Here is an 11,585-nt window from a genome sequence, read left to right as displayed (position 1 = left end):
TACATGATATCTACATATCAAACAACCCTACCATCAACCAACCTACCAATTCTTATACCAGGTGTGGCTCTACATATTCTGTACCCCACGGATATTTAGCTGGCGACTGTGGGTTTTTCACTGGAGCCTTATATTTCACTCCCTCTGACATTGAAGTGTTCTACGAAATAGGTAATTGAAAATATGACATCATTCTTTAGTCAATATCACCGAGTAACCCATTCAACCATAACTGCTGTAAATATTTCTGAATTATTTTCGGTGTTTCAGCCTTGTTTCTTATCACAGGCAAGGTGAATTGTCTAATATAAATATAGATGTGGCTTGCCTAGATGAGCCCAGGCTACTTGCGGGTTCGCGCTGTTGCTATTGTCAAGCTTTTTTTTTAACTCAATGTGTATATATTTCCGTAAAATTGTAAATATGCGAGTCATAATAAATAATAAAGTTGTTGTTGAATTTTCAATCGGAGTCCGTTAAAATGACAAAACAACGTTTGCGATTGTTTCATGGAGAAATAATTTTCATGAGAAGTGATGGAAATCATTCGTTGTGAAACAACTTGAAACAATGACTGCTTTTAATAAATCCAGAAACGGAACAAAGAGCAGTTTCAGACATTACGAGCATCCCAGACCCTTCCACATGAGAGTCCGCCTTGGACCTCAACGACTGTGAAGTTCGATTGGCTTGGCGTAGGCTGAAACGTGCTTTGAATCAGTTTTTTTTTTATGACCATTACTTTCCTTGGTCAAATGGATGAAAAATTTACATCATGTAGTGGTTTGGGGTGATAGTTTGCCGTGATGTATTTTAAGTAAAATCGATATTATCATGAAAACGATTAACAGATAAACTCGATTGACAGTTGAAGAGATTGCCGATTTTTATGAGACGTTGTCATACTTAGAAATAAAAATTGATGGTTACTTTACTGGCGACACCAACACGGCGCCTCCATACAAAGCTCTATCTACAAATTTGAGAGAAGCATTTCTCGAATAACACAGGTATGAAGAAACAGGCAGACCTAAGTCTTTGCGAAGTTGTATATAAATCAATAATCTGTTATATCTCACATTCTTGACTCAATTTATTGAATGATTAAAATCTTGATTGTTGATGGCATGACAGTGAAAACCAGCAGTACGACTGCAGTTGCTTTGAACTTTTGTCTCTCGTACCCAGGCGGCCTTGCAACATCTGCAATTCTTGGCAACCTCGATCACAACAAATACTTGGGGAAGCTGATAACTTACTTAGACCCAGCTCTCCCGAGCGTATCGCAGAGTTACTTTGTGCGGTGCTGGCATGCAAGGACAGACGGCTCAGCTGCGTCCACATTCCACAGCAACTGTGATGGAAAGGGACCCACAGTGACCATCATTAGAGTTGGCCAATACATATTTGGTGGATACACTGACGTGTCTTGGCGCAGTAAGTATCATAAGATCTAACTATCACCACGAGCTTGATAAAAACGTGCTTTATTATCTCAGTAAAAGAACAAAAAAACTCCATTTTTGTTCTTTTGTTTAACCATTGGTCTTACTCTTTTCTTGTTTAAGAAATACAAGTACTTATTTCAGGTTTAAAACCGATATTAATACGCTTTTTGATGTTGCGCGGCCTTGCAGTTTCGCATAATCGACCTCAAATCGCATCCGATGGCGGGCTTAACTCATAAGAAAAATCCTCGATTTCTATAAAGATCTTTCGTAGCTACCCTAAGAGCAGATTCGCTTCGATCTCATTCGCAGCTCAAAGTATTGTAGCCTGTGAACACAGACGTATTTCCGGCTGTCACTTGGTTCCGCCGAAAAATAACGTCTGCGAACCCGAGCCAGAAAACGATTTCTGTGACGTAAGAATTCTAAGCCAATCACAATTTAGCTCAAATAACCCCAGAACCACTGCGCGAGGTATTCGCTGCGAGGAGCACTCGAGTTTCATTCTATCATGGAATCTGATTGGCCAAGAAGAAACAAAAGTCATTACGTCACAGAAATCGTTTCCTGGCTCGGGTTCGAAGACGTTATTTTTCGGCGGAACCAAGCGACAGCCGGAAATACGTCTGCGTTCGCAGGCTAAAAATATTGTGACTGGTTGTCCAAACACCCGCGTAGGACTGCGAGAACTTAATCTAGCGGCGCCGACTCGCATTAAGCAGACTAGCTTTCGTCTTGAGCAAACTTTTTTTTAAAAAAACTTAACTTAATCGGTTTCAATCAGGCTACGAGGAGTTCACAAGCTAGAGGGCTCAATTCAGAGGGTGGCAAAGGGTTCTTGCGTGACGCATGATGGCCCCAAAATTAGCAGCGTGACGCGTGAATTGGACCAAATTAGCCTCGTGACGCTGGACAAGACATCATAACGTCATGCATGATTTGTTATTTTACAAGCAAGTGATGCGTGATTTGCCAATTAGATTTCCGTGATAAGTGAACGTTCTTTCAACTACAACCGATACCATTCATTCAAAGTAAACAGTAAATAGAATCTTAAAAGAGATCAATAAATCGTGGGCTTCTGATGTCTTTGATCTTCGTGGATCTTCACGGTACTATAGGTCCAAACAATTGTGACAGAATAGGAATAAGTCAATTGAAAACAGTCAAGCTTTGCACCAGGACTATGAGCTTCAGAGTTATTTTTGTCCATTTTGTCGACCGATCATTTTTGGCAGTGCATCAGACCATATCCGAAACCGGCTATCAATCAATCAGTCAGTCAATCAATCAATCAATCAATCAAGCAATCACTCACTCAATCAATCAATCAATCAATCAATCATCGTATTTAAGGTCTGAAAGAATGTCGTCTCAAAACCGGAGGGTTCCAAACGGCTGAAAAGATAAGAGACGTTAGAGTTAAGTGTCATTTTATGCCGCTCCAGAAGACAGAGAGAGGCTACACAAGGAAAAAGTTTGTGAACCACTTAATGAAGGTCGTCATAAAGACCTAACTGAATTCAAAGGCCACGTTATGTCATCCACAGACATAAAAGCGTTGCCGAACAGAAGAGGATTTAAGTGAAGAATGATCATCGTAGTTAATTTTCCAATTTAAGCAATTGGAAAGAAGAAGCCTGAAAAAAATCAGGGCTTCAACGGGATTCGAACCCGTGACCTCCGCGATACCGGTGCGATGCTCTACCAACTGAGCTATGAAGCCACACATTGGGAGTGAGGCCAGTTACTTGAGTTCATATCTTCCCGTGAGGAGTGAAATGATGTGAAGTTTATATGAAATAATTCATATATGAACTGCGGTTGTAGATGAAAGTGCAGAATGATAATCGCAGTTAATTTTCCAATTTAAACAATTGGAAAGAAGAAGCCTGAAAAAATCAGGGCTTCAACGGGATTCGAACCCGTGACTTCCGCGATACCGGTGCGATGCTCTACCAACTGAGCTATGAAGTCACACATTGGGAGCGAGGCCAGTTAATTGAGTTCATATCTTCCCGTGAGGAGTGAAATGATGTGAAGTTTATATTCTTCACTTTCATCTACAACCGCTGTTCATATATGAATTATTTTATATAAACTTCACATCAGAAAAGGATTTACAGGGGTAAAGCTTTGACACAAATATTGCCTGTACATCAAAGCTTGGCAAAGGTAGCGTAGACGTCTTCTCAATTCGTATAAGATCTCTGTCAACTTAGCCTGTGAACAGGCTCCCGATTGTGTCATAGAGGAAGGAAAGAAACAGGCGGGCGGAGTTAGACCGCCTGTCTGGAGAGGGGAAAATCCCACACCACAAAATTGGCGATGTACTTACTCTTTTTACGTGACGCGTGATTGTTGAAAAAAAATCTCCGTGATGCGTGATTTAATAGAAAAATTCATCGTGATGCGTGATTGGTAACCCCCCCCCCCCACCCACTTTGCCACCCGCATTTCAGAATAAGTAAATCGCTCGCAGCAATGCACTTCATGTACTGCCGACAAAGAGACTTCCTTGTAGTGCGGAAAGTCATTTGAGAATGAGATACAAAAGAAGTGAAAATAAGGAACTATCTTACCAGTCCACTTTGGTCGTACGCATCCGGAGGACTGACTGAGCGAACGAACTGTACGAACATAGGAAGGTATGAACGAACGAACGAACGAACAAAAGGACAGACGAATAGACGAACGGATGGACAGACGGACGAAGGGACAAAGGGACGAACGGACGAAGGCACGAAGAGACGAAAGGACGAACGGGCGAACGGACGTACGAACGTGCGCACAAATTAAACGAATGACCAATAGAACAAACGAACGAACGAAAAAACTTTATTTAAGTGTCTGAAAGCATTTGGCAGATGGAGAACGCTCTACTAACAAGGAAAACCTAATTTATTTGGACTTACGTTATGAAAGTGCTGACGACTTATATTACCATTGCATATCCATTCTGGTTTGGCAACCACAACAGTACGGCCTCGAGCGTCGATTGAAAAATGAAGTTTCTGGTTAATCCAGTTTCATGTATGTCTGTCTCGTACTGTCAATAATTATGCTAGCCAGCGTTAAGTTCGAAAATCATGTGGCTGTGCGGTTCGTTTTCCAGAATACGCTGAACTTGGTCATTAAGCATTTAATGACTGACCCCAAGAGAAACAGTGAGTTTTGTATCCCTGAGACCCTCAATGTTCCCTGAGGCGAAGCCGCAACCTCGTTCCCAGGGTCTGTCATCTTACCGCCCCCTGGAGCGAATCGTTCGCTCTAGGGGGTGGTAAGATGAGAGACCCTGGGAACGAGGTTGGCGAAGTCGAGGAGAACGTTGAGGTCGAGGGGAAACAGAACTCACTATTTCCCGCTGGGCCAGTCATGAAGTGTTTTGTATACCTCCCAACTCAAAAAAGAAAAAAGAAACAGCAAAAAAAATGTTTGCCTGACGTCGGCTGGCACATAAATTTGGTGGGGCTAAAAGGAGCACAACCTGATCATGTGCGAGTCGAAAGTTTAAGTTGTTGTTTCCCTAGGGAGTTAGTGAGTTTTGCTCGCCCTTGGGAGTTAGTAAGTTTTGTTCGCCCCAGGGGAGTTAGTGAGTTTTGACCCACCGCACGTGACACCTTTTCCTCCAATCGGAAAACGTATTCCGGTTGGGAGGTATAGCATTTTACGTTGTTGTTTCAATCTTCCAATAACATGTTAATCAATGACGTTGACAGAACAAAACTTAGTTGCATCATATTCTACTAAGTATGAGTCGTGAATCTGAATTAGGTGTATTTTCCATAAGAAGTCCTGTTGTAAACCACCGAAAGCTTCCAGAAAGACGATCTCTCTCTGTCAGTCTCCAGACTTCTTCCTTGCTTATCTTCTTGCTCCAACTAAAACACTTTTTCGACTATAGAAAGAGTTTCCACCTAGAACGTCGCGATCTCATTTCACTCATTTGAAAATTCAGTCGCTACCAAGGCATATCACGCTTAACGCCCTTGCCAACAGATCCGATCCTCTCGTTGCCTATTTATTTTGTTTTTTTGTTGTTGTTTCTTTTCTTCTAAAGATTACTTTACAATATATGGTAGCTTTATTTCTGTTTTTCTTTTCAACCGAAATGCTTAGAAAGTGTACAACTTTTGTTTCCAATTCAGGTTCTAGTTGCAGTTATACTTATGCCAGTAAAGCTTTCCTGTTCTCGCTTTACAACAATGATGGATATAATCCTGTCAAACTGACTCAGTATCAAAATCAACAATACGCAATGTATCACTGCTCCAACTACGGACCCACTTTTGGTGCTGATGGGTATCATGACATCTACATATCGGACAACTCTACGAGCAACTCGGGATCGTATACCACTTGCGGCTATACATACTCCGTTCCTTCAGGATATTCAGCTGGGCATTGTAGGTTTTTCACTGGGGGCATTCTTCATTTCACTCCTACTGACATTGAAGTGTTCTACGAAATAGGTGATTAAAAACAGAACATGATAACTCTCTTTTAATGCCGTAATCAGGATTCGATTTAGCGCTCTCTTTCAATAAGCGCCGCCTTACAACCCCCGGGGGGTACTCCCAGAAAAATTGGGTGGAGGTGTGCGCGGTCCGCTTCCCAAAACCCTTACCCTATTTATGACCAAAATCCGCGATCTTCCCATCCTATTTATGACTTGAAAAAGTAGCTTCTTCTAAAAAGCATACCTAGTTCAAGTGCAAACACCATACCCTATTTATGACCAAAACGGCTGAAAACGCTATCTTTCGGTCCGCGCGTACCTATATAGCCCATATAAGGGAGTCTCCTCGCACCCAGATCCCCCGGGCTTACAACAAGTGCCCTCATTGCGAAAGTGACAGTGAAGACTTTGACATCGAAGAGATGATAGTAAAGACTGATTAGACAAGTAAACAATGTATCAGTTAATTCCATGTGTGCCCATCCCCCGCAATAGTGGGGCATTTTTCCACAATGTCAATCCCGGGGTCGGATATCAGCCTTGCACAATTACCCTGGGGCATTTGACCATCTCGCTTTTTCATCTTACATGCAGCCATAGTTAATGGAGGGAAAATGGTAAGGAAACCTGGCAAAGTTCTTTGGGGGCTGACCCAGCAAAAAACCTGCCAAAATACAAAAGGTGGTTATGTGTGCTCATACAATTAACCAATAGCAGCATTGCGATTATATAATTCAAGCATAGTCAATGAGCATAAAACAACAGATGTCCTGGGTCAAGGACCTTCAAACGTAAATCTTAGCCTGTTTGTTTTGTTTGTTTGTTTTTCGCTTTTTCCATGTTTACCGGCGTTCATGACCATTTCCTCCTATTGGTTGTGATGCAGCATTGTCGCTTCTTTCAATGACCAGTTTATCGGCAAATACGGTAAGTTTCGTAATGAATGCGTCTAAATAGGACATAAATAAGACTCTAGATCCTACGGAATAACCTATATTGTGTTTTTTCTTCACTATTAAAGTTAAAAAAAGACCTTGCTAGGACTTTTAATTTGGCCTGAATTGGCTTTGATTGTACTGAAAGTAACATGAGAAACGAAAAAATAATAATAATTGAGCCACAACCCCGGGGCATTTGATCAACTGGTTTGTTCCAGCCGTACGGCATTTCCAGGTTGTTTTCAAAATAACCTAATTCCCGGGGGAAGGCCTGTTGGGGGGGGGGGGCAGCATGGGCACAGCTGGAATTGACTAATGCATTTCTTTCTTGAGCGTATGAGTTAACGCATCGACTTGGTCTAAACAGGCAAATGGTGTTATGGTTATGCGAACCTCTATTGTTACAATTCTCAAGTGAAAAGTAACAGTTATTGTCCATTGAAATGCCTTATCACATTTCCATGTTTATGTTGAAGAGAAAAAGAAAGAAATAAGCGCGCCGTCCCTAATAAGCGTCCGCTCTCCAATTAGCACCCTCCCTTGAGTTACCAAAAGTATAAAATAAGTGCCCGGGTCACTAAATCGAACCATGAGATATTTGCTGATATGCAGGTAACCAATCGTTTAATTCATGAACGAAATGAAAAAGAACATATCACTGTTAACCTTTCCAGTTCAAACTGTTAATTCCTGTTACTGAGAGCCATACAGTTTTGAGAATTTGCTGGTAAATCAAGACGGCTCCACTTAGCAGATGATTTCAACTATTTTCATTACCTGTATGCTTGATAATGTATTGGTATTGTGATGAGAAATTAGATCTTGATCACTCTGGCGATTTAATGAATTAAGCAAACCTCAAAAAGGCGACTTTGATACTTAAACATACCGGTTTTATACTCTTTCCTCTATCCAGGCCTAAGTGTGTCCGTCATTCTCGACGGTCTCGATTACAACCAATACTTGGGGAAATTGTTGTCCTTCTTAGACCCAGTCCTCCTGAGTCCAGGGCGTGATCGATTTGTGCGTTGCTGGCATGCCAAGACTGACGGCTCGGCTGCATCGATATTCCACAGCAACTGTGATGGAAAGGGACCCACTGTGACCATCATTAAATACGGCAGCTACATATTTGGTGGATATACCGACGTGTCCTGGCACAGTAAGTATCATTCTACTACTAGTATACTAATGCAAATGCTGTAATCTGATTGGCTGAGCCATTGTACACTATCCGAAGTTTTGAAAGAACATCTAGAAACAAATGGATAATCCAATTTTTGAGAAGACTAAAAGGATGGCAGTTACAGTTTCTTAAATTGAAAATGCTCGAAATTTGTAATTGTTAAGTACGCGTGGACACAACTGCAAATGTCAAATTGACAATTCAGTCCGCACGAATTCTCTAAAGGGTGAAGTTTAATGCTTAGACCGAAAATAATTGGAATCATTATTTGAAGGAAATTTCAGTCAGAATTCTAGTAAAGCAATTGGATCATAACCTCAACTATCACCTCAAAGAAATCTTGAGCTCATAATCTAATTGTCAATTAGAACTATCGTCTCCTTAAGACTCAAAGACTTGAGACTTAAAGGGGCAGTGTCTCGGCTGTTATATCCTGTTTTAATAAGTATGACGCGGAGCTTGTTATAAAGGTGCTTATTTGGGAAGCAGGGATGACGCATTGGTGAGAGCGCTCGCCTCCCACCTATGTGGCCTGGGTTCGATTCCGGCACGGTGCCATACGTGGGTTGAGTTTGTTGTTGGTTCTCGCCTTGCTCCGAGGATTTTCTCCGGGTTCTTCGGTTTTCCTCCCTCCACAAAAACCAACATCTCCAAATTCCAATTCGACCAGGATAGAGGACCCGCATGAAAACCAGCTAAGGCTGACGTGGCTTCCTCTCTAAATACTGTAATTTAATATCTTGCACTGAGAAGACGAAAAAAAAAGTAGAAATTGGTTCGAGCCAGTACCCAATGTTTGTTCTCTGTCCTTTGTATAGAACCGCCGGGGTTCCAAACTACGGCGGTTGGCTGTAGTTAGATACGACCGTTTGGTTTCCTAGGCTTCCGAAAAGATAATGCTGACGGAATAAGACCCAGTTGCATGATATTTCACAAAATCAGAGTAGTGAAGCTGAGCTCGGAGAATTTTCTATAGTATGTCCTGTTGTAAACCATCAAAAGCTTCCAGAAAATCGACCTCTCTCTGTCAGTCTCCGGGCTTCTCACTTGCTTATCAGTCTTGTTTCAACTAAAACTCTTCTTCGGCTTCAAAAACAGTTATCTCACCGGCTGTAAACCAGAACGTCGCGATCTCATTTCACGCATTTGAAAATTCAGACGTCAAGAAGGTATATAAACCGGGTATATAAATCCACTAACTTCTTTCGTGTTAGAGCTGTTTTCAATTGAGTGTCGTAAAACTAAACCAATTGCTTACCAATTGGACTACTCAGCCAATCTCAAACCGTAGGGAAAAAGAACTAATTTTCTGATTATCGGCCGACTCACAATTGAAAACTGCTCTATCACGCGTAACGCAAATTAAACGCTTTTGCCAACAGATCTGATCCCCACGCTGAATACTTATTTTTGTTGCTGTAGTTGTTCTGTTCCAAAGAACTCTTTATACAATATGGTTTCTGTATATATCTGTTTCTTTTTTCAACCGAAATGCTCAGAATTGTTAAACTTTTGTTTCTAATTTAGGTTCTAGTTGCGGTTATACTCCTGCCAGTAAAGCTTTCCTGTTCTCGCTTTACAACAATGATGGATATAACCCTGTCAAGCTGACTCAGTATCAAAATGAACAATACGCAATGTATCACTGCTCCAGCTACGGACCCACTTTTGGTAATCATGACATCTACATATCGGACAACGCTTTGAGCAAGTCAAATTTGTATACCAATTGCGGCTATACATACTCCGTTCCTTCAGGATATTCAACTGGTAACTGTGGGTTTTTCACTGGAGTCTTTTATTTCACTCCTACTGACATTGAAGTGTTTTACGAAATAGGTGATTAAAAACAGAACATGCTAACTCTGTTTTAATGTCGCAATAATTTCATTTAGCGCACTCTCTCCAATAAGCGCCGCCTTACAACCGCCTTACAAGTGTTTTACAAAATAGGTGATTGAGAACAGAACATGCTAACTCTCTTTTAATACCGTAATGATTCGATTCAGCCTTCTCCTTCCAAAAAGCGTCCCCTTTCTAACAAGTCCTCCCTATTCATTGTCCTTTTCTAATACACTTCCCCTATTCTAACAAGAGGCACCATTGTGAAATTGGAATTAAAGACATTGATCTGAGCGTAATATTACCAAAGACATTGAATTGGACTTATCAAGGCCCGCTTGTTACAGTTGTCAAGTGATTTTACCCGTCACTGTTCAATCACATTCCACTGTTTATGTCATAAACAGAAATGTATAAGCGACCCATTCCTAAAGGGCGCCCGCCATCCAATAAGCCCAAATCACCCCTCCCCTCCCCCCCCCCCCCCCACCCCCACCTTTGAGCTATCAAAAGTAAACAGGCGTCCGGGGCCCTAAATCGAATTATTATGGTATTTGTAAATATTATGGTATTATGTAAATTGTAATTACGACAAGCGATTGGCGTACGAAACGCATGCCACATTGTCATCCATGATACAAGAACGGTCTCGGTTTAAACTTTTCCAAATCCCTTGATATTATTTGGAGTAAGTCGTGCCGGTCACACTGTTGGGTTACACGTTAGAGTTAGAACCACATAAAAATCACGGCTCAGTAGCTTTCATCTGAATGGTCACGCACTAGTATTTGATCCAAACTTAAAAGTTAGAACCACTTTGTACAACATAGTAAACAGTGTCACATGAAAATACTGCTCAATAGCTTTCACCGGAATCATCGCACATTAGTATTTCATCTACAGACGTAAAACTAAGAACCACCTTCTACAACATATTAAACAGCACCACATGAAAGTACTGCTTAACAGCTTTCATTTGAATGGTCACACACTAGGGTTTCATCCACAGACTTAAAAGTTAGAACCACCTTGTATAGTATGATGAACGTACCCCATGAGAGTGTAGCTTGCCTATGCTAGACTTTCATCGATAGATTAATTTTAATGTTAAACTTTGCAGAGTCAATTTTGTGTAAGCCCTTAGCCTTCAAGTAAGACTCCTTGAGTTACTATGGCTACTTAACGTAACATTAGAGCAGAGTAGAAGAAATCTAACAAAGTAGATACGTTTTCATACAAATTGAGTGGTCTTTTAGAAAAAGTATCAAAACTATCAAATTTGTAAATGGTTTTTGGTATGATCACGGATAATAATACTAATTCCATGCAAAAAACGCAGAAAACGAAAAAAACCTGTCATAATTTTAATAACAAAAGGTGCAAGTTGTAGAATGCGTGTACCTTAGTGACAGCCGTTTTCCCAAGACAGGGGAAAACGGAATTCGAAATTCCAGTTTCGTTTTTCGTTTTACTCACGAGATCGGAAAAAGGAATTCGAGATTCCATTTTCGTTTTCCGTTTTCCTACTACATTGAAAATGGATTCCAACTTCTGTTTTCGTTTTTCGTTTTACCACAACTTTGGACAACAGAATTCTAATTGTTATTTCCTTTTTTCGTCTTTCGCTTTTTAAGATATTGAAAAATGGAATTTGAACATCGATTGTCGTTTTTCGTTTATGTGTTTTTGTCACTTTTGTATACATGAACCCA

The 11,585-nt window shown here is 40.9% G+C and overlaps 1 protein-coding gene across 1 annotated transcript; it reads left to right on the top strand.

The window, feature by feature from the left end:
* Nucleotides 1-1,100: 1,100 nt before the first annotated feature.
* On the top strand, nucleotides 1,101-9,894 carry LOC149113227 (uncharacterized). Its single transcript, XM_089288095.1, has 4 exons — nucleotides 1,101-1,437; nucleotides 5,597-5,920; nucleotides 7,762-8,007; nucleotides 9,559-9,894. The coding sequence occupies exons 1-4, from the start codon at nucleotides 1,101-1,103 to the stop codon at nucleotides 9,876-9,878; spliced, it is 1,227 nt and encodes a 408-aa protein (XP_089144221.1). The 3' UTR covers nucleotides 9,879-9,894.
* Nucleotides 9,895-11,585: the final 1,691 nt, after the last annotated feature.

The sequence above is a fragment of the Orbicella faveolata genome, unplaced genomic scaffold (genome assembly GCF_042242905.1).
Source record: "Orbicella faveolata isolate gen_17 unplaced genomic scaffold, um_ofav_v1 contig_15, whole genome shotgun sequence".
NCBI classification, from domain to species: domain Eukaryota; kingdom Metazoa; phylum Cnidaria; class Anthozoa; order Scleractinia; family Merulinidae; genus Orbicella; species Orbicella faveolata.
The sequence above is the reverse complement of the archived record's forward strand: the minus strand, read 5'-3'. Positions and strand labels throughout refer to the sequence as shown.